Consider the following 21,637-nt stretch of genomic DNA (forward strand, 5'->3'; position numbering starts at 1 on the left):
CCCAAAAAAAAAAAAAAAAAAAAAAAAAAAAAAAAAAAAAAAAAAAAAGAGTCTAGACTTGAGCCCAGGCTGTCTGGCTGTAGGGGCCAGCACTAACAGTTTACAACCTGCCCCAGAAGAAGCCTGCCCAGGGGACCCCACCATCAATAACCCCAGAGACGACCCACTCCAACCCTCAAAGCCACTCGGACAGGCAGGATGCTTGCCTCAGCAGAGGGGGCAAGACTGAGGAAGGACGAGCACAGCACGGCACGGGTCTGATGGGTGTGCCCGCCCCCGCCACTCACCTTCAGTTTGGGCACCTCCTGAACCCGCACGTCGTCCGTTATGGTCCCCACAACCACGGCTGTTTTGTTTTCCCGGCCAGGAAGCTTCATCTTCCGGATCTTGGGGTGGGGAGGATGCACGTTGTAACTCCTTTTGGTGTTTACATCCAGCTCCGTTTCAGGCATCCCCAGACCAGGGCAGCCGTGCCCTCTAACGGGACCCCCGACTCACACCACACCCCTTAAACCCCACAGGCCTCCCTCAGGTCCCGCTGGGGAAAGCTCTAGATAAAAACAATGCAAACTGTCCAACAGGGCCTCCCTCAGCAGGGCCTTTGACATAAAACTCAGTTATGACTTGGGGCCTTGGGGGAATCTCCTGAAGCCATCAGGACACCTCCACCTCACAATAAGGAGAAGCAGCCCAGGAGCCTCGCCCGCTGCCCATGAACACTCAGTTCCAACCAACAGTCCAAGCTCTCCGCTCGTGGCTGGCTGAGACAAACCCGTGATGCCCCGGTTGCTCCCAGAGCTCGAAGTCCTCCCTCCTTTCCAGACAGACAAGACCCAGTGGCTCCCAGGTCCACCATGCTCTCTGGCCAGCCACTCACCATCCGAGAAAGGGACAGAGGAGGCCGGTTGGTGCGACTCATAAACAACCTCTTCAGCACAACCTGGTTGAAGGTGGAATTGGTTCTTCTGGCCAGAAACCTATACAACTGGAGGGACGGGAAGAGAGTGAGAAGCTGGGACAGCTAGCTCCCCTGCAGCCTTCCAGTGAAGGGGCAAACACATGACGATTTGGACTAGAAGAATCTTTATCCCTTTCCCCCAACCCAGCAACCTAGAGGGAGAAAGCTGGCCCAGGTCCTTCCTGGCCAAGGACCTAGAAAATCCCAGCTCCACTCCCAAGCCAAGCTGTACACAGCCTAGAGGCTGAAAACATAAATGCAGGAGGCCCTGGGACAGAACCAGAGACGCAAGCCTGCCCTGCAGGCCCCAGGGAGGAGCCTGGTGCCAGCACTAGAATGGAGCATCTGCAAGTCACAGACCTGGGGTGACCCTCCCCAAAGACCTCTCAGGGCCCAGCCTCACCTTGACCAACAGCCTCAGGTAGATATCCTGGCTCTTGGGCTCCTTGCGCCGAACCTTTCGGTCCTTGTTGTGGCGGATGTCAACTCCCTGCGGGGGTGAAGAGGCAACCATGGACCCAATTACCCCAAACCATGGCCCATTATTACTTATTTCTGAAACTGAGAGCTGGGCCCCAGGTCCAGCTCTGAACACACCAGCTCAAATCCCAGGCCTACCACAAGGAGACCTCTGGGCTGCCACCGACCCCTCTGTAAAAAGGGGCTACTTACAATGCCTTCAGCCCATGGCACACAGAACCCCGAAAACAAAACAGCGTAACACAGCAGCCATGTTAACTTTCTATAAAAAGGTTAATTCTTTACAACTTGTATTTTGCAACAATGTTAAGTTCTCAAAACTGGCTCCCATACCTGCAGGATAACCAAAAATATCAAACCAATGGCAGTAATGATGGAAACGAATCCTTATTCAGAACCGAGCAATACTACCAGAACCACCTCTCCTACAACATCACTCAATCCAACAACCCTTACCAAGTACTGTCTTTTTAAGAAATTGTTTTTGAAGTGGAAACAGGGTCTCACTATATTGGCCAGGCTGGTCTTGATCTCCTGGGCAAGGAATCCTCCAGCCTCGGCCTCCCAAAAGGCTAGGATAACAGGTTTGAGCCACCTCGAAAGGCTCTTACCTCCCTGCTGCCTTTCTGAGTAACTGAAGTTTTTTCGGACTTTGTTCGCAATCATTAAGAACTATTTAAGTTTTAATAGTTCCACTTACTCAGCACTGTGTCCTGCAAGACCCTGTGGTGAGAATTTCCTGTGAATTTATTATTCCCAAATTCGCAAACTTGTTAGATGGGATAATTGTGTACATAACGAACAATCACACTGGGGCAAAGGCTCAAAAACCATCACAAGGTGGGAAGGGACCTGAGACTCAGAGGCCTCCCTGGTCCCCAAATTGATCCTCCCACCTGACTTTTCATACTACAAAGTGACAGGTCCGAATAGAGGCAGCAAAGCCAAGTAACTAAGAGCGGCTGCGGGTCCAGCCAGCCACCTGCGTCGGAATCCTGGCTCCGCCACTTCCTAGCTTTGTAAACCCAGTCGTATTAGCCTCCGAGTACCTCAACTTGGTCATCTACTCAATGGGGGCGGTAGGCTATGACTCTAACCCATCCCTGCTCTCCTGGCCCCCAGAGTACGCCCCCAGTATCGGGAGTTGCCCCCTCCAGGCAGCCGCAGACCCCCTGCCGCCCTCCAGCGTGCCCCTAGGCCGCGACCACAGCGGATGGCACCGGATTGCCCAGCCCCGAACGCCGCAAAGCGAGCTCACCATGATGGCGCCTACTGCTCGGCCAGGTCCGGAAAGAGAGAACAGCGCCGGGGTGGGCGGGGAAAGCCTCCAGCGAGTGGCGCCGCCGTGACGTCACATGGGTGCGACGCGACGCTCTACCACGATCCGGACTTCTCTGTGGTGAGTTGGACGACTGACTAGTCAGGCGACAACCTCAGAGAGCATAGAGCAGAGGAACAAGCGCAACGTCCAAGAGGGAAGGGCCAGCACGTCGGGGGCCTCTCTGGCCCTACCCGGGCCGTGTTCTCGATAGTTTTCCGGAAGAAAGGGATCTAGGAGCGAGATGTGTGGAGCTAGCACGACGCGTCGCGCTGTGACGCTCTGGCCCGACGCCGACGGCCTCTCAGTGGCTCGCGGAGGACCCGGCGGGCCGAGTGTTGGAGGTGAGGAGGCGGGGCTGGCAGGGCTAGTCGGGGCATCTGGAAACCTCTGACCCCAGGCTTCGGGCGTTTCCTTATCAGGTTCACTTCTCCCTTATCTCGCGCTACACTTCGTAGGCGCAGCCGCTGCTTGGGAAGTCCTACTTAAGGTCTAACCCGAGATGATCTTGCTGCACCTCAATCTATAGCATCCTGTATTCCCATCCTTTGAGTTCCGCTTCTCCTTCTCCCCCGGCCCCCACATGGCCCTTTGCTGACCTAGAAAGAGACCTAGAAAGTGGGAGGCCCCGTGGCTTGGGGGTGGGGGGAATGGAGGCCCAAAGGGTAGGAAGGAGACCCAGGGAGAAGTAGAGGCAAAGAAAGATGGTGAGATGGGGCCTTGCAAGGCTGTAATCAAATTCAAATCCTGGCTCTGCTAGGTACTAATGGGGTGACCTTGGGCAAGTCACTTAACCTTTCTGTGATCTTGGGAAAATCACTTAACTTCTCTGGGCCTTGCTCTCCTTATGGACAAAAAGGGGATGACAACAGGCCTGGCACACAGGAGGTTTTCCAGGATTATGAAAGTTAATAAAACTGCTGAGGTCAGTGTTTTGCACATAATAAGTGCTCAATAAAAATTAGTCTTCACTCCTATTATAGCATACATATTGTGTGCAACCAGATGGACTGGCTGGGGCAGTGATTAAAATGACTTACCTACTCTTCCCCGGCACCCCCCGCAGGGAGGCCCCTGTCTCTTGGTTCTCAGGCACATTGAGCCTGGAAGGGCCTCCTGCAGTCGACTCTCAATGCTGCTCCTCACTCACATCTCCTCCACAGAGCTGAAGGTCAGAGCTGAAGGGAGACCTGACTCCTTGCTCCTACCAGCCTACTATGGCTTAAGACCCAGGCCCAGGGCCCCATTGATGTAACAGAGCAGAGGACCAGCAGATGAATGGACTCCTTGAAGCAGAGGAGCAGGACCAGGTAAGGGACCATCTAAAAGCCAAGATCCTCATACTGTGGAAAGACAAAATCCAAAGCTTTTCTTCTTCTTCTTTTTTTTTTTAAAAAAAAAGATTGGAGGCCGGGCGTGGTAGCTCACGCTTGTAATCCCAGCACTCTGGGAGGCCAAGGCCTGCGGATCACCTGAGGCCAGGAGTTCGAGCTCAGCCTGGCCAACATGGTGAAACCCCGTCTCTACTAAAAATACAAAAGTTAGCCAGGCATGGTGGTGTGCGCCTGTAATCCCAGCTACTCGGGAGGCTGAGGCAGGAGAATCGTTTGAACCCGGAGGCAGAGGTTGCAGTAAGCTGAGATTGCGCTGCACTCCAGCCTGGGAGGCAGAGTGAGAAAAAATAGGGTCTCACTCTTGCCCAGGCTGGAATGCAGTGGCGCAATCACAGCCTACTGCAGCTGCAACCTCCTGGGCTTAAGTGATCTTCCCACCTCAGCTTCCCAAGTAGCCTCCACCATGCCTGGCTAATTTGTTTAGTTTAGTTTAGTTTTAATTTAGTTTAGTTTTAGTTTAGTTTAGTTTAGTTTAGTTCAGTTCAGTTTAGTTTGAGGCGGAGTTTCACTCTTGTTGCCCAGGCTGGAGTGAAATGGCACGATCTCGGCTCACTGCAACCTCCACCTCCCGGGTTCAGGCAGTTCTCCTGCCTCAACCTCCCAAGTAGCTGGGATTACACACATGCGCCGCCATGCCCAGCTACTTTTGTATTTTTCCTAGAGACGAGGTTTCTCTATGTTGGTCAGGCTGGTCTCAAACTCCTAACCTCAGGTGATACACCCGCCTCGGCCTCCCAAAGTGCTGGGATTACAGGCATGAGTCACTGCACCCGGCTAATTTTTTAATTTTTTCTGGAGACTGGGTCTCTGTTGCCTAGGCTGGTCTTGAACTCCTGGGCTCAAGGGATCCTCCCACCTCAGTCTCTCAAAGTGTTGAGCTTACAGGCATGAGCCACCGCGCCCAGCCCGGAAGCCCTTCTATAAGTGATCTCAGACCTTCTCTCCAGGCAGGTGTTGCAGTGGGATAATTCAGGAATCAGAGAGACCGAGGGGTTGAGGAGGATACTTATTATTTATTATTTAGGTGCACCGACCCAGTCAGATTAACATCCAAACAAAGACTGAGCCCCGAACAAAGAGTCAGGTTAGCTTTTAAGCATTTTGTGGGGCTGGGGGAGATCTGTGCACGGGGAAGCATGTTAGAGAAGAGAGAAACAAAGAGTTATTCAATTGAGTCATACATTACATTATTTCTTGCATTTCAAGGAAAAACATGTTTTACGACTTGAGTTTATCCTGTCTAGTGATCTTGCAGCTGCACAGCTAGAGAAACAGGGTCTTCACGATGCCTGGGAAAGGGAAAGAGAAGGCTCATTAGCCACAGACAGAAAAACAGGCAGTTAATTTTTAAAGGACTCGACCTCTTTCTCTTTCTCAGGGGGAACTGGGTTTTTTACATACAACTGAGTTTTTGCTTACACATTCTTTAATTTCTTTTAATTCCTGTTTCAGTGTGAATAGCTTTCTTACCATGTCCCAGACAGGACAGCTGAGGCCAAGAATTCAGGGGCTTCCCAGCAGCCACACAGCAAGTCTGTGTGAGCTGCAGGGTCCTTTCGCCTTTTCCTCCTCCCTGTCCTCTTGTCTTTGTGACTTAGGCTCTGTGTTTGAATCTCAGCCTCTTTGCTCCGTGTCTCTGCCTTTCCTTCTCCCAGGGCCCCAAGCTCAGTTGCTGTGCCCCCTGTCTCAGTCTTACTGGGTTTCTGTCCCCCTTTCTCTCCGTGTCATTCCTTGGCACATACTATCTGGTGCCGTTGCTGCTGTGGGTTGGATGCTAGGTACATGATTTGACGATAAGCAAACTTCTTCCTATATTTATGTTTTTGTTTTTTGGTTTTTTTTGAGACAGAGTCTTGCTCTGTCATCCAGGCTGCAGTGCAGTAGAACGATCTCGGCTCACTGTAACCTCCACCTCTTGGGTTCAAGCAGTTCTCCTGCCTCAGCCTCCTGAGTAGCTGGGATTACAGGCGCATGCTACCACACCTGGCTAATTTTTGTATTTTTAGTAGAGACAGGGGTTTCGGCCCAGTGTAGTGACTCAACGCCTGTAATCCCAGCACTTTGGGAGGCCGAGGCGGGCAGATCATGAGGTCAGGAGATCAAGACCATCCTGGCTAACACGGTGAAACCCCGTCTCTGCTAAAAATATAAAAAATTAGCCGGATGTGGTGGCATGTGCCTGTAGTCACAGCTACTCCGGAGGCTGAGGCAGAAGAATCGCTTGAACCACAGGGGCGGAGGTTGCAGTGAGCTGAGATCGCGCCACTGCACTCCAACCTGGTGACAGAGCCAGACTACATCTCAAAAAAAAAAAAAAAAAAAAAAAGAGACAGGGGTTTCACCATGTTGGACTCCTGACCTCGCAATCCACCCGCCTCAGCCTCCCAAAGTGCTGGGATTACAGACGTAAGCCACCTCGCCCAGCCTACAGCCTACATTTGTCACTTTCTAGCAAGCTCTGTCCTTGTCTCCTAATGCATATCTCTTTCTCTCTATGCAATTCTGTTTCTAGGTCTCTTGATATATACTTGCCTTTCTTTCACTTTCCCCATGTCTTTGCTTCTGTGAGTCTGGCAACATCTTAACTTTCTGTCCCAGTTCCTCCCAGCCCCTGGGCTTCCAATATTCTCTCCCTCCCTCACCTTTGATCTAGAAATACTGTCCCCATCTCTCTATGTCTCTGTCTTGCCATGTGACTGGGTCATTCACTGGGCAGATGTTTATCTCATGGCGCTTCCATTCTGGTTTGAGCCTGAGGTAAATAAGTCTGAATTAATGAGCCTCTCCTTCCCAGCTTCCATTCCAGAAGTGTCTGTCTCCATCTGTCCCCGTGTCTGTCATTTTCAGGGTTTTCTTGTATCCTTACCTTGCACATTCTCAATCCCACTGTTGTGGTCTCTTGTTTATAGCTCTGCTTTTCTCTGGGTCTCTCTGACTCTGTAACTGTTAGAAAATAAACGTATCCTTCACTTTCCCCACTCTCTCCTCCCAGCTCTCTTATTGCCTCATCCAGCCTCTCTGGGTCTCTGCCTTGCTCTGTGTCTGGATCTCTGGGCCTTTGTTACGCGTGTTAGAGTCTCTGTCTTTGCAGCTAAAGACCTCCTCCCTCACGCCCCTTTCTTTTGTGAATTCAATGGATGGGACAGGCCCACTTTCCCTTAACAAAGATGGCGACAACGGCGCTGTCTATGGGGCCGCGACGTCGTCACCGCTGCGCGTCTGCCCTCACCTACGATGGCGGCCAGTCTCCCGAAGCGCGAGGCCCCGCCCAGTTCTCGGCCTCTCCCGCGGCCAGTCCCTGCGCCAAGCTCGCGAGCTGACTGGCTCCACCCCCTGAGCCCTCGTATTGGTGCGGCCCAGGCCGGCTGCACGGCCATTGGCTGAGCGGATGCACACCCTCCCCCCCACCCCTAGGTCTGATGGGGACTGTTGGTGCTGACTTGCGGGGCCGCCTGGAGGAGGACCCGGCGTGTGAGGAGGGTGCGGGGGTCGGGGCAGGGACCGGAGTCTAGGGGACTGAGGGACCAAGAGGACGCAGGCCTGGGACTGGGGCACCGGGGTGGGAGATGGAAATGAAAAACCTGGGCCAGGACTGAACCCAGGCCTGGGACTGAGTTCTGGAAATAGGGTGCGGATGGCGGCTCAGAGGACCAGGGCCAGACACGCAGGCCTATGGATTAGGGACCAATGGATGGAGACCCAGGTCCAGGTCTCAGTGACCCAGGGACAGAGACCCAGGCCCAAGACTGGAGAACATCTAGGGCTCTATGCTTGAGCCTGATTTGAGGTTCCCATAATGGGGCCAGGGCAGGTTTAGGGGTGAGGCAGACATCCTAGACCGAGGGAGCCGCTGGGGGTAGGGGAGCAGATGTAGTTCCTAAGGGTGAGTCCACAGGCGGGACGGGGAGGGGGTGTCCTGGCGCTCTGGGTCTGGGGAATGTGAGGGGCAGAACTGGCAGGTGGCTGGGCGGGGCAGTGGGGAACAAAGGTGAGCGAAAAGAGGAGGAGGCAAAATCCGGGCAAAGGGCAGGGAGAGGGCCTGGGGGGAAGGGACCTCAGTCGTGCTCCCACCTGCTCCCTGGAGAGCAGGCGGCCAGGCACCCAGGTCAGTGCTCAGGGACCAGCTCTTGGCCCCTGCCCCTTGCAGGTGCTTGCATGTGGCTCCTCTCAGACCCCGCAGTCCCTCTGTCATATCCCTTCTCTCCAGCTGTCCACATGCCTGCCTCCTACCCCTCCTATTTGCTCTCCCTTCCACTCTGTCTTGCCTTTCTTGTTGGGGTGAGAAAGTCTTACTCTCTTAAGTATCTTTCATCAGCCTGGGTTTCACCTCATTGACCCTGTTTGTCTCCTCTCAGTGTTTCTCTGGCTCTCAGACCGTATCGCTATTGCATTTGTGATTGTTTTGCTGTTATTACCCTCTGCACCATGTGGTGGCAGGGGATGGAGGGGGTGTGTCTTTCAGTCTTTGCATGTCTGTTTCTGCATATTCCAATCCCACTATCCATTCCCCTTCCTGTGCCTTCTTTTCCCCCAAAGCCCATTATCATCACCCAACCCCCTATATATTTTAATCCTTTCTCTTGTTTATCTGTTCCTGTGAAGGCAAGGATTTGGGGCTGTTTTGTTTCCTGCTGTGTTTGCTAGGCCTAGCACCATGATTGGCACATACAGGGTACTGAATACGTACTGGGGAATAAATGATTGAATGTTTGCATGCCCGGGTCTCCGGCCCCCTCCAGGATGCTGGCCTTCCTGCCCAGCTGGCCTCTGCCCTGCATCCTCAAGGTCTGCCCGCACCTGTCAGAGCCTGTCTGTCTCTGGTGCTCCTGTCTCACCTGCCACTGCCCCTCATTGTCTCCTCCTGTCCACAGCCCCTGCCCCTGCCATGGGGTCCTGAACTCTTACTCCTTCTCTCCTCCCTTTCCACAGAGGCCGGAACAGGAGCTGACCAGGAGCTGGGGCCACAGGCCTAGGAGCACCCTGGTCAGGGCTAAGACCATGGCCCCGCCCCCACCGCCACTGGCTGCCAGCACCCCGCTCCTCCATGGCGAGTTTGGCTCCTACCCAGCCCGAGGCCCACGCTTTGCCCTCACCCTCACGTCGCAGGCGCTGCACATACAGCGGCTGCGCCCCAAACCCGAAGCCAGGCCCCGGGGTGGCCTGGTCCCGTTGGCCGAGGTCTCAGGCTGCTGCACCCTGCGAAGCCGTAGCCCCTCAGACTCAGCGGCCTACTTCTGCATCTACACCTACCCTCGGAGCCGGCGCGGGAGCCGGCGCAGAACCACCCGCACCTTCCGGACAGATGGGGCTACCACCTACGAAGAGAACCGTGCCGAGGCCCAGCGCTGGGCCACCGCCCTCACCTGTCTGCTCCGAGGACTGCCGCTGCCCGGGGATGGGGGTGAGGCGCTGGGCAGCTGCTCTGTCCTGGGGCCACCTTGGTGTCTCTGCAGAATTTCCTCCATAGGCAGCTGTGTCTATTTTTCTGTGTCTGGGTGATGTATCTCTCTGGATCCATTAGGAGTGATACACAGAGATGGGCTACAGAAGGAACAAAAAGACAGAGGGCCGGGTGTGTGGCTCATGCCTGTAATCCCAGCACTTTGGGAAGTTGAGGCGGGCGGATCACCTGAGGTCAGGAGTTTGAGACCAGCCTGGCTAACATGGTGAAACCCCGTTTCTACTGAAAATATAAAAAATTAGCTGGGTGTGATGCCACGCACCTGTAATCCCAGCTATAGGAGGGTGAGGCAGGAGAATTGCTTGAACTTAGGAGGCGGAGGTTGCAGTGAGCCAAGATTGTGCCATTGCACTCCAGCTTGGGCAACAAGAGCAAAACTCTATCTCAAAAGAAAAAAAAAAAAAAGCACAGGCAGAGGTCGGGTGCAGTGGCTCACGTCTATAATCCCAGCACTTTGGGAGGCCGAGGCAGGTGGATCACCTGATGTCGGGAGTTTGAGACCAGCCTGGCCAACATGGCGAAACCCCGTCTCTACTAAAAATACAAAAATTAGCCGGGAGTGGTGACGGATACCTGTAATTTCAGCTATTTGGGAGGCTGAGGCAGGAGAATCACTTGAATCTGGGAGGCAGAGGTTACAGTGAACCGAGATCACACCATTGCACTCCAGCCTGGGCAACAAGAGCGAAAGTCTGTCACAAAAAAACAGAACAAAAAGGCAGACAGAGAAGTGATTTACATCTGCTGTTCTCTTGCTAGATTTATGTTTCTGTCTCCTGCCCTCTTCCCCTTTGCATGGGTCTTGACCACAGATGAGTCACCCAGGCTGGTGAGAGCAGCAGCCTGAGACAGGACCAGGCACCACCCAGAGTGATGGGTGCCAACAGAGGTCTCCTAGGGCTTCCCTGGAGTTCAGAGGTGGCATCTAATCCTGCCTGGGGCCCCTAAGGGCTGGAAGTAAACTGATCCTGGGTGATAGGTGTTTGGGGTGAGGAAAGTGGGAACCACAGCTCTGAACTACAGCTCTCATGCCCTCCTCCCACAAGTGGGGACAAAGGGCATTTGGTTTCACACCTAAGCTCTGCCTTTGTCTCAGCACCTGGGTGGTGGGGCAGGGCTGCATACCTAGGCCTGGCCAGATGAGAGCCAGCAGGTGCCAGGTGCTAGCCCTCCACCAATTCTGTAGGGGGCTGTTTGAAGGGACTGTTTCCAAGGTGGGGGCCCTGGGTCGCTGGTCTCTGCAGACCCTAACCTCTCTCCACAGAGATCACCCCTGACCTGCTACCTCGGCCGCCCAGGTTGCTCCTATTGGTCAATCCCTTTGGGGGGCGGGGCCTGGCCTGGCAGTGGTGCAAGAACTACGTGCTTCCCATGATTTCTGAAGCTGGGCTGTCCTTCAACCTCATCCAGACAGGTAAGGGCCAGTGAGAATGGGAGCTGGGGGCTGGGACAACTGAGTCCTAAGGGAGCAAAGTGGTGGGTGGGACTCCTGGGGCTATGGGGCTGGGGTGGGACAGCCTTCCTAACGGCCCGGTATCCCACTTCAGAACGACAGAACCACGCTCGGGAGCTGGTCCAGGGGCTGAGCCTGAGTGAGTGGGATGGCATCGTCACGGTCTCGGGAGACGGGCTGCTCCATGAGGTAGAGCAGGAGCACCCTGCCCCTAACCCTGGGCCCTGGGGCACTGCAGAGGCTGCCACCAGGACCCAGGTTTCTGGTCTCCCACCCTCCAGGTGCTGAACGGGCTCCTAGATCGCCCTGACTGGGAGGAAGCTGTGAAGATGCCTGTGGGCATCCTCCCCTGTGGCTCGGGCAATGCGCTGGCCGGAGCAGTGAACCAGCACGGGGGGTAGGTTGAGAATACCACCAAGGGAGGGATGAGCCCCTCCTGGGGTGATAGGGACCCCTATATCTCTCACTCAGGCAAACCCACAGTCAGTCAAGTAAATCAGCCTGCCTGGCTCCCAGCTGTATCCCTAGTGCCCAGAACTGTGCCTGGCATGGGAGGCGCTCAGTGACTTGTAGGGAGCAAATGAAAGAGATGACCGGGAACCTGGCCCCGTAAGGAATTGCCTAGAGGTGGCCCCACGGCTGTGGTGGGCCTGGGCCATGGCCTTCCTGGCCTCATTGCCACCTGCTTCCCTGCCTCTCTCATTCCCCTACCCCTATTTGCTTCTTCTGTGTGTCTGTCCATCTCTGGCGGTGAAGATTTGAGCCAGCCCTGGGCCTCGACCTGCTGCTCAACTGCTCACTGTTGCTCTGCCGGGGTGGCGGCCACCCACTGGACCTGCTCTCCGTGACGCTGGCCTCGGGCTCCCGCTGTTTCTCCTTCCTGTCTGTGGCCTGGGGCTTCGTGTCAGATGTGGATATCCAGAGCGAGCGCTTCAGGGCCTTGGGCAGTGCCCGCTTCACATTGGGCACGGTGCTGGGCCTCGCCACACTGCACACCTACCGCGGACGCCTCTCCTACCTCCCCGCCACTGTGGAACCCACCTCGCCCACCCCTGTCCATAGCCTGCCCCGTGCTAAGTCAGAGCTGACCCTAACCCCAGACCCAGCCCCGCCCATGGCCCACTCACCCCTGCATCGTTCTGTGTCTGACCTGCCCCTGCCCCTGCCCCAACCTGCCCTGGCCTCCCCTGGCTCACCAGAACCCCTGCCCATCCTGTCCCTCAACGGTGGGGGCCCAGAGCTGGCTGGGGACTGGGGTGGGGCTGGGGATGCTCCACTGTCCCCGGACCCACTGCTGTCTTCACCTCCTGGCTCTCCCAAGACAGCTCTACACTCACCCGTCGCTGAGGGGGCCCCCGTAATTCCCCCATCTTCTGGGCTCCCGCCGCCCACCCCTGATGCCCGGGTAGCGGCCTCCACCTGCGGCCTGCCTGACCACCTGCTGCCTCCGCTGGGCACCCCACTGCCCCCAGACTGGGTGACGCTGGAGGGGGACTTTGTGCTCATGTTGGCCATATCGCCCAGCCACCTAGGCGCTGACCTGGTGGCAGCTCCGCACGCGCGCTTCGACGACGGCCTGGTGCACCTGTGCTGGGTGCGTAGCGGCATCTCGCGGGCTGCGCTGCTACGCCTTTTCCTGGCCATGGAGCGTGGTAGCCAGTTCAGCCTGGGCTGTCCGCAGCTGGGCTACGCCGCGGCCCGTGCCTTCCGCCTAGAGCCGCTCACGCCGCGCGGTGTGCTCACGGTGGACGGGGAGCAGGTGGAGTATGGGCCGCTACAGGCACAGATGCACCCTGGCCTCGGTACACTGCTCACCGGGCCTCCTGGCTGCCCAGGGAGGGAGCCCTGAAACTCAACAAGGTTGGAACCCGCCGGGGGCGGGGCCTACATTCCAATGGGGCGGAGCCTGAGCTAGGGGTGTGGCCTGGCTGCTAGAGTTGTGGTGGCAGCCCGCAAGTGCAAGGGCCCTGGCCCCGTCTCAGGATTGCGCCCGCCTTCATGGGACCAGACGTGATGCTGGAGAGTGGGCGTCGTCACGAGGGTAGTGCCTGATCAATGAGGGCGGGGCCTGGCGTCTGATCTCGGGACGCCCTTAAGGGGCAGGGCTTAGTCCTGAAGCTAGCCACCTGCTCCTACCCGGCCAGGCTGGCTGAGGGCGGAGCCTGTTTTACGCGTCGCCCAATGACAGGACCTGGAATGTACTGGCTGGGGTAGGCCTCAGTGATTCGGCCCTTCGGGGCCCGCAGCCTCGCCCCATCCACTCCGGTGCCTCCATTTAGCTGGCCAATCAGCCCAGGAGGGGCAGGTTCCCCGGGGCCGGCGCTAGGATTTGCACTAATATTCCTCCCCCCGCGGGTGGGGGCGGGGAAATTCATATCCCCTGTTCGTCTCATGCGCGTCCTCCGTCCCCAATCTAAAAAGCAATTGAAAAGGTCTATGCAATAAAGGCAGTCGCTTCCTTCCTCTCAGACCTTCTGCCCTTCCTCCATCCAACAGCCCGCGGGAGGACTCAGACTCCAGCACTTCCAGCAGCGCCTGCCCTCTATGGACGGCAGCCCGGAGCTGCCCACGGGCTGTAGCCAGTATGCCAGGGAGCTGCCCTCCTCTTCCACAACAGCTGGCTCTGGGGTTCTCAAGATTTATTCAGGATCGTGTTAACGGAGGCGGTGGGAGGATGGGGTCCCTGACGTGCCGGGGACACACAGAGGACCCTCCCCGCCCCCGCAAGGGAGGGGGGAGGTTCGCTTTTTCTTAAAAATATAAATGTATTTATCTGCATTATCACGTCCCTGGGGCACCCAGCTGGCCGGCCCGTGGGCCACAGGGCAGGGAGGGAACAGGGCGTAAGTCTCAGCAAGGCGGAGGAGAGCTCCGCCAGGTGGGGATGTGGGGCAGCCTCACAGGGCCCCGTGTTGGGCCTGGTATCGAGACAGCACGGCGCGGTAGTGGGACAGCTCCTGGCGCACAGCCACCACTTCCTGCCGCAGCAGGGCGTTCTCCTTCTCCAGGAAGGCCGCCCGCACCGATATCTGGTTCTCCTTGAGCCGCCGGGCGTCCCGGGACCGCTTGGCTGCCTCGTTGTTCTTGTACCGGCGGCTCCAATATTTCTCGTCCTGGGGGAGGAAAGGGGGAGGACACTGAGGTCCAGAGGGACCCAGGTCCCAGTGAGAGAGTAAGGGAGCCACAGTAGCGGGGCTTAAACCATACCAGGTCTCTGCTGGGATAGATACCCATGGGTCTGCCTTTCTAGGGCCCTGGTTGCTAAGGAGATTGGGCCCCTAGCAACAGTAAAGACACGAGATAGACCCCCACCCTTAAGGAACTCACTTTAAGTCTCCATTCTGCAAAGCGGGGCCCCAGCCCTCCCCACATGATAAAGGGCCTGCAGTTAGCTCCTGCTTGCTAAGGATGCTTGTTCCCTAGCAACAAGGCCTTCATGGTCTGAGGGCTTCTCCCGTTGAAAAGCACTGCCCTGCACATCGCCTTTCCAGATCTTGGTTGCTAAGGAAATCTTGGTGCCCTGGTGATGGGGTTTGGTGTCCCATAAAATCCTCCCAGAGCTGGGGCCTTCTGACCTGGTTGCCAAGGCAACCTCATCCATCCTTGGCAAACAATAGTGAGGTCTAAGTGGTTTCAATGGCTGTGGCCAGTCTCTGACCTGCTGGCCTTGAACTGAGGCCAGAGAATAGCCTCCTCCCCACCAGGACCTGACTGAGAGAAGAGCTGTCCCTTAGGAAAGGGGACTATCCTGAGACCTCCCCAGAGGATTATACCTGAAGTCCTCCCATCCTGGAAACTGGTTCCTAAGGAGGACTCCTCCTTAGTAACTAAGGACCGCTGGGCTCAGAGAGATGCTCTCCACTCCACCATTTAATTAAAGCCCAGTTCCTGCTTGTGAGGGTAAATCCAGTCCCAAGCAATAGGGCCCTCTAGCAGGAGAAACCACTGGTGTAAATTTGACTTATAGGCCCGTCCTAGCTGCTTCAAGTAGCTATGTCTTGCACAAGGGTATGGCAAAGTCTTGTTTTTTGTGATGGAGTCTCGCTCTGTCACTCAGGCTGGAGTGCAGTGGCATGATCTTGGCTCACTGCAACCTCCACCTCCCAGGTTCAAGCGATTCTCCTGCCTCAGCCTCCTGAGTAGCTGGGATTATAGGTGCCTGATACCGTGTCTGGCTAATTTTTTTTTTTTTTTTTTTTTGAGATGGTGTCTCACTTTGTTGCCCAGGCTGGAATGCAATGGCACAATCTCAGTTCACTGCAAGCTCCGCCTCCGCCATTCTCCTGCCTCAGCCTCCTGAGTAGCTGGGACTACAAGTATCCACCACCATGCCTGGCTAATTTTTTTTTATTTTTAGTAGAGACGGGGTTTCACCATGTTAGCCAGGATAGTCTCCATCTCCTGACCTGGTGATCTGCCCGCCTCGGCCTCCCAAAGTGCTGGGATTACAGGCATGAGCCACCACACCTGGCCTGTTTGTTTTTGTTTTTGAGATGGAGTCTTGCTCTATCACCAGGCTGGAGTGCAGTGGCACAGTCTCGGCTCACTGCAACCTCCGTCTCCCAGGTTCAAGCGATTCTCCTACATCAGCCTTCCAAGTACCTGGGCTACAGACACGTGCCACCATGCCCAGCTAATTTTTGTATTTTTAGTAGAGATGGGGTTTCACCATCTTTGCCAGGATGGTCTCCTGATCCCGTGATCCACCAGCCTCGGCCTCCCAAAGTGCTGGGAATACAAGCATGAGACACTGCACCCAGAAAATGTCTGTACTTTTAGTAGGGGCGAGATTTCACCATGTTGGCCAGGCTGGTCTCAAATTCCTGACCTCAAGTGATCCGCCCACCTCAGCCTCCCAAAGTGCTGGGATTACAAGGCGTGAGCCATCGCGCCTGGCCTGGAATGACAAAGTCTTGTAACAGAAGCCCAAGCAACTCTTGCTAGGGAAGACTCCAGTAATGGCCAAAAAAAAAAAAAGGATGCAGGCCGGGCGCGGTGGCTCAAGCCTGTAATCCCAGCACTTTGGGAGGCCGAGATGGGTGGATCACGAGTTCAGGAGATCGAGACCATCCTGGCTAACACGGTGAAACCCCGTCTCTACTAAAATACAAAAAAAATTAGCCGGGCGAGGTGGCGGGCGCCTGTACTCCCAGCTACTCGGGAGGCTGAGGCAGGAGAATGGCGTGAACCTGGGAGGTGGGGCTTGCAGTGAGCTGAGATCCGGCCACTGCACTCCAGCCTGGGCAACAGAGCCAGACTCCGTCTCAAAAAAAAAAAAAAAAAGGATGCAAAGATGCAATCACTGCTCAAATCATCCCAAATCAGAAAGTGGCCCTGGCTGTTAACAGAAGCCTGAAGCCTCCCACCAGTGAGAAGCCCAGGCCCAGGAAACAAGTCCTAAAGGGGCTGGCCGAATCTGCATCCTAGCCAAAGGCAATCACTCCAAAGGAAGTCCCACATCAGAGATCAAAGGCCTGCTGAGTAAGGAGAGACAGGCCACAGGCTAATATCCCATTGCCAAGGAAGACTGTCCTTCGCAGTTGTGCCTGGTGGAGCCTGAGACCTGACCCACTGAGGGTTCTGGATCCAAGTAATAGGAGAAGCTCCAAGTCTCTACAAGTAGGCCTAGCAGAGCTGGCTGAGTCAGCACCCCACAGTGACACTGTCTTTTGTTTTAAGACAAGGTCTCGCTCTGTAGTCCAGGCTGGAGTGCGGTGGTGCAATCTTGGCTCACTGCAGCCTCAACCTCCCAGGCACAAGCAATCCTCCCACCTCAGCCTCCCGAGTAGCTTGTAGAAATGGGGTTTCACCATGTTGCCCAGGCTGGTCTTGAACTCCTGAGCTCAAGCGACCCTCTTGCCTCAGCCCCCAAAGTGCTGGGATTACACGAGTGAGACCCCTCGCCCAGCTGACACTATCTTCATAAACCTCAGGCTCCTGCCCCCTTGTGCCCCATGGCCAAGGAGAACTAATCCATGGCTGCAGGCCAGGAGAGGCTGAGCACTAATCCCAGTGAGAAGCCCAGGCCTGAATGTGAGAAAAGGCCCCTCCCTGGCTGTAGGGCATGTCTCCAGCCAAGCCTATGTCCCACATCCAGCTCTGCTCACCTTCTGCTCCTCTGGCACCTGGATTTTCCTCGCCTTCTTCATGATTGGCTGGGGCTTAAGTTCCTCCTCTGAGAAGCGGTGTCTTCGAGGGTCAAAGGTCTCATGGCCAGGAATGCTTGATAGGGCAAGATCAGCTGGGTCGGGTTCGAAGGTCATCAGCACCTCCACGGTGTCTGGGTCCACAGGGCTGGGTGTGTCCCGAGAGGTCAGGCCTTGGAGAAACAGCACGTGTCAGCTGAGTGTGTATTTTAGGGAAGGGGTTTCCAGAAGCTACCTCTTGCTCTGGTATAGCCACATGGAGAGCCCTTCTGAGATCTAGCATAAATTTGGCCAGGGACTAATCTCCCTAATATAAAATATGAAGGTTCCCTTGCACGCCGATAACCCTAGCACTTTGGGAAGCCAAGGTGGCAAATCACCTGAGGTCAGGAGCTTGAGACCAGCATGGCCAACATGGCAAAGCCTCATCTTCACTAAAAGTATGAAAATTGGCCAGGTGCAGTGGCGGGTGCCTGTAAGCCCAGCTACTAGGGAGGCTGAGGCTGGAGAATTACTTGAACCCGGGAGGTGGAGGTTGCAGTGAGCCGAGATCACACCACCGCACTCCAGCCTCGACAACAGAGCAAGACTCCGTCTCCAAAATAACAAGAAAAATGAAAGTTCCCCTAAGCCATAAAGATGCTTAGAGATCATGGAGCCATATCCACCTTTACAAACAAGGAAACTGAGTCCCAGTCATAACTGACTTGCCCTAGATAGCACATGAATCAGGGCTATTGCTTCTACACTTAATCTTAGCCAAAAGGCCAAGAAGCGATGGAGCTATTGCTTCTAAAACCTCAGAACTTCAGATGCACAGTCTAGCCTGAATCCTACTTACCGAATCCACGACCTAAGCTTAGACCCCAGATTGTCCAGAGAAAAATAATCTACTGCACTGAAAAGCTCTCAAGTTACAGTCTAAGAGCTACTCGCTGGGAAGAGTAAGGGAAAAGAAGAGGAGAAGCTGCTCTAAGATTCCAGAAGATTGGTTCGAAAGGAGGCCCCTGTACCTTTAAGCACCAGCCAGCCGGGGCCAGCTAAGGACACAGGTTCAGGGCCGAGTCACGTGCTGACGCCTGCTTCCCTCCTCCTCCCTCCCTCCCAGGCCCCCCTGCCATCGGCGCCCTCACGTTCCCCGGCCCCGCCCCCTCGCGCGTGAAGGCGCCTGCGCGAAGCGCGGAGGAGGGAGGGGAGACTCACGTGGCGCAGGAATGTGCGGCTGGGAAGGGTAGGGCCCTGGTTCGGCCCGGAGGTCGGACCTGGGGCAGGTGTGCCCAGGAATTCCCAAACTGCAGTCCGTCCCTGGAGACCTCAATATGCCCAAAGGGAAACATCTTTCCTCTTGCTCTTCCAGTCACTTAGCTCCAACATCTCACCCCCCAAAGATCCCAATCCCCTGCTCTCCAGGGAGCATCGGCCTCCTGGACCTTCCCAGGCCCCCCGCCACTGGGGTACACACGATTCTGGGATCCCACGCCTCTCCTAGGAATATAGGAAGCTTGGTCCTAGCCCCAGTTGGAGAATCCAGAAACAAGATCCCTAACGTCTTCCCTTCTGAAGAACTCTGGGACCCGGGGCTGCAGCACGCCCCACTGGGGGACCCAAGAACTGGGCTGCCAGTCTCTTATGTCCTGGGTAAACAGAATTCTGCGCCCCTCCTTTGCTCCTGTAAAGGACCTAGGGGCTCCAGTTCTATCCCAGTTCCATCGATTATGGGCCCAGATTCTGGGGTCAGTCCACTGCCCAGTAAATAACTCTGGTGTTCCGGACTTCCAGTTCTGGCTTCACGAGTATCCACTTCCTTTGTCCCCACGTCCCACAGAAAAACCCACAAAATCTCATTGGGCAGGCTTCCTGGAATTTAGGGTTCCAAGTCTCTCCTCCCCTATGGAGCCAGAAGATCAAGTTCCTGACCCATTAAGAGACACAGAATCTGGCCCCCTCCCACGACACCGCTCGACAACTGGACACAAAATTCGGGGCCGCAGCCGGGTCCCACGGTCCCAGCCCCCAGCGTCGCACAGCCCCGCCCCCTGAGTCCAAGCCCCGCCCCGTCAGGACCCGCCCCGCCCCCTTCGCCGCACCTGCGCGGTGGCCGCTGGCGGCCCCGAGGGCAGCCCGGGCGGGGGCGTGCCCAGGAGAGGAGCGGGGGGAAGCGGAGCCGCACGAGCCCGGCCCTGGGGAGGGTGCGGGCGTCCGCGCGGGCGACGGCTCCGGCGATGGGCCACCGGGGGGCGGCGGGCTGGGCGGGAGCCCGTGCTCCAGCAGGAAGGCGTCCAGGTCCACGTACTCCACATCGCCGAACGGCAGCGTGCGCTCCCACAGCAGTGGCGCCAACAGACCCGGGGCGGAAACTGGCCCCGGGCGCCCCCGCGGGGACCCGCCGCCCACCACCGCCCCAGCCGGGGCATCCGCCGGGCCCGCAGTCTCCAGGCCTGGCCCAGGGGTTGTGGCTGCGGGCAGGGCCGCCTTGCGCTCCTTTTCCTTCAGGAGACCTGCGGGCCGGGAAAGACGGGTTGGGATGGCGGGGGGGTGGAGATAGAGATGGGAGACGAGACCCCGAGTCCGAGAGGCACAGGGCGGAGATCCAGAGAAAGAGGGGATGGGGAGTCGGAGAGGAGAGACGGGAAATGAAGGGACGGAGACGCAGAGTGGGAGAGAGACCCAGAAAGAACGGAGACGGGGGTGGCAGAGACAGGTGGACAGATTCACAGAGATGGGGACAGAATGCCGGGAAGGGATTGAGACACAGAAAGACAGCGACCCAGAGAAAGAGGGACGGAAGTTCAGGAATAGGGGGGCAGGGAGAGGGTAAGTGGAGGGTTGGGCAGGTGAGAGAAAAAAATGACAGCTCTGTAATTCCACTGTAATTACCCAACCCCATCCCCTGCGCGCTGTACCCCCTTCCCCCTCCCCCACCATCTGTAAGGGACAGGAAGGGGCTCTATTCCTGGGGCACATTCCTCATCCCTAGACTCCATGTGACCCCATGACGCCCCGCCCAAGCCCGTGTCACCACCGTGTGAGCACCCGACACACCCCCTCCCTGGGACCCCAGGGGTCCAGACTCCCGGACCAAAGGAAGAGGAGGTTGGGGCCTACACTCCTGTGAACCGAGGGAGGAGGACTTTGGGGACCTTAGGGTGGACGGGCTTCAGAGCCGGCGCTTTTGGGTCCTGGGCGCTGAGGGATCTAGGGGCCTAAACACCTGAGTAATTGAGTAGATTAAGGTTGGGAAGATGGACTCCCCCCACACAGGAGGTGTCTATGGGCCCCCACCCCCCCACCCAACGGCATTTGAGGCCTTAAGGGGGTGGGGTGTCCGAACTGGGTGAGATGGGGGTTAGAACTCACAGCTGGCCGGCTCTTTGGGCTTGCTGGTCCCCTGCAGAAGGCTCCGCAGCCCAAGCAGCGCTCCCCCGCCAGGGGGTGTCCCGACCGGGCCGCCCAGCAGCAGAGGGGCCGGGGTCCTGTCGCTCACAGGCCGCGCCATCGCCTGGCACCTGCCCCCAGGCTCACGGGTTCATGGAGAGGCGAAGGGCTGGCCTGCCAGTCACCGGCACACTCCAGTGGTTTGGACGACTGTCTGCCCAGGGGCGGGCGAGTGTAGCCTGCAACCCTCCAGTATCCAGAACGCTGCAAATCCTAGGAGCGACGGGAATTTGAGGTCCTCGGTGCAGAAACGTGCAACTCAAAAGGGTCCTGGGAGATCATGCAGTCTGGGCGAGGGGGTGTCCAAATCAAGCGGCCGGCCCTTTGCAACCGAGGGTGAGAGGGGACCCAAGGCGCCCCTTCTACAAGGTGGGCGAGCCTGGCTCTTGCAAAATCTGCAGCTCTCGCAACGGAAGGCGCTTTGCAATCTGCACCGAGAGGTGTGCGCGGAGGGGCGGAGGAGGGGGCAGGAGGAGGCGGCCGCCTTGAGGCGTGGCCAAAGCAAACTTCTTTCGCGGAAAAAAAATCCAAACCAAAACACCCGACGCCATAGCGCGCGCCCCTCCTCCGGGTCCCCGCCCGGCGCGTCCAGCCCCGCCCGCCTCTGTGGGCATGCACCCCAGCCGCGTGCCTCCCTCCGGCTGCAAACACAGGCCAATCGTCTCCGACCCCTTGAGACGCACAGCCAATGGGGCCTCTGGATACGCCAGGGCCCAGGAGGGCGCGTGAGGGGCTTAGCGCGTGAAGTTGCCTTGCCTTTCGGTGGGAGGCGGGACACTGACCTACATTTGCCCAATGGGAGGCGGTACTGGGGGCGGGACCGTGACCCAGTTTGGGCCAATGAAGCAGGCGGGAGGGGGAAGCACATGGCTCTGCTCGTGCTGCCTGGTGGTGAGGGGTGTGATGGGGGAAGAGGGGCGCCGCTTAAAGGGGCCGCGGTCCTAATGATGGTTTTGAGAAGCAGGAAGCCAAAATGCCGAGTAGCGGGGGCT

General features: G+C 56.9%; 3 protein-coding genes across 10 annotated transcripts in view; 1 reads left to right on the forward strand and 2 right to left on the reverse strand.

Annotated features, from left to right (window-relative positions):
- The window catches only part of RPL18 (ribosomal protein L18), a 4,503-nt gene extending 1,528 nt beyond the window's left edge, over positions 1–2,975 (reverse strand). Inside the window, exons 1-4 of one of the 2 annotated variants that reach the window (XM_025366731.1) lie at positions 2,697–2,975; positions 1,362–1,448; positions 878–985; positions 288–386 (exon numbers count right to left, since the gene is read on the reverse strand). In XM_025366731.1, coding sequence (XP_025222516.1) covers positions 288–386; positions 878–985; positions 1,362–1,448; positions 2,697–2,699 — 297 coding nt within the window. In that variant the 5' untranslated portion in view covers positions 2,700–2,975. The remainder of the gene's footprint in view (positions 1–287; positions 387–877; positions 986–1,361; positions 1,449–2,696) is intronic. The other variant, XM_025366732.1, reaches the window with a different exon arrangement.
- Positions 2,848–13,841, forward strand: SPHK2 (sphingosine kinase 2). 7 transcript variants are annotated; one of them, XM_025366722.1, is made up of 7 exons: positions 2,848–3,100; positions 3,920–4,066; positions 9,080–9,551; positions 10,876–11,025; positions 11,159–11,253; positions 11,346–11,461; positions 11,821–13,532. In XM_025366722.1, the coding sequence occupies exons 2-7, from the start codon at positions 4,031–4,033 to the stop codon at positions 12,911–12,913; spliced, it is 1,962 nt and encodes a 653-aa protein (XP_025222507.1). In that variant the 5' UTR covers positions 2,848–3,100; positions 3,920–4,030; the 3' UTR covers positions 12,914–13,532. The 7 variants fall into 7 exon arrangements, with proteins under 7 accessions (XP_025222507.1, XP_025222510.1, XP_025222511.1 ...); XM_025366725.1 differs by having other exon boundaries at positions 9,257–9,551; XM_025366723.1 differs by having other exon boundaries at positions 3,081–3,246.
- DBP (D-box binding PAR bZIP transcription factor) lies at positions 13,687–21,590 on the reverse strand. Its single transcript, XM_025366730.1, has 4 exons — positions 20,568–21,590; positions 19,298–19,708; positions 17,172–17,383; positions 13,687–14,177 (listed from the first exon to the last, which is right to left on the reverse strand). Exons 1-4 carry the CDS (start codon positions 20,704–20,706, stop codon positions 13,962–13,964), a joined length of 978 nt encoding a protein of 325 aa, XP_025222515.1. The 5' UTR covers positions 20,707–21,590; the 3' UTR covers positions 13,687–13,961.
- Between the last annotated feature and the right edge of the window lie 47 nt (positions 21,591–21,637).

The sequence above is a fragment of the Theropithecus gelada genome, chromosome 19 (genome assembly GCF_003255815.1).
Source record: "Theropithecus gelada isolate Dixy chromosome 19, Tgel_1.0, whole genome shotgun sequence".
Taxonomy (NCBI): Eukaryota; Metazoa; Chordata; class Mammalia; order Primates; family Cercopithecidae; genus Theropithecus; species Theropithecus gelada.

What these genes read in the sequence shown, in the direction of transcription:
- SPHK2 (XM_025366720.1), top strand. Translation starts at nt 8,864, where the DNA reads ATGCCCGGGTCTCCGGCCCCCTCCAGGATGCTGGCCTTCCTGCCCAGC. An exon ending in GAGACGGGCTGCTCCATGAG is followed by an intron (nt 11,254 to 11,345) that starts GTAGAGCAGGAG and finishes CCCACCCTCCAG; the next exon opens with GTGCTGAACGGGCTCCTAGA. An exon ending in GCAGTGAACCAGCACGGGGG is followed by an intron (nt 11,462 to 11,820) that starts GTAGGTTGAGAA and finishes CTGGCGGTGAAG; the next exon opens with ATTTGAGCCAGCCCTGGGCC.
- DBP (XM_025366730.1), bottom strand. Translation starts at nt 20,706, where the DNA reads ATGGCGCGGCCTGTGAGCGACAGGACCCCGGCCCCTCTGCTGCTGGGC. An exon ending in CGCCAGCGGCCACCGCGCAG is followed by an intron (nt 17,384 to 19,297) that starts GTGCGGCGAAGG and finishes TGTTTCTCCAAG; the next exon opens with GCCTGACCTCTCGGGACACA. An exon ending in AGGTGCCAGAGGAGCAGAAG is followed by an intron (nt 14,178 to 17,171) that starts GTGAGCAGAGCT and finishes TTCCTCCCCCAG; the next exon opens with GACGAGAAATATTGGAGCCG.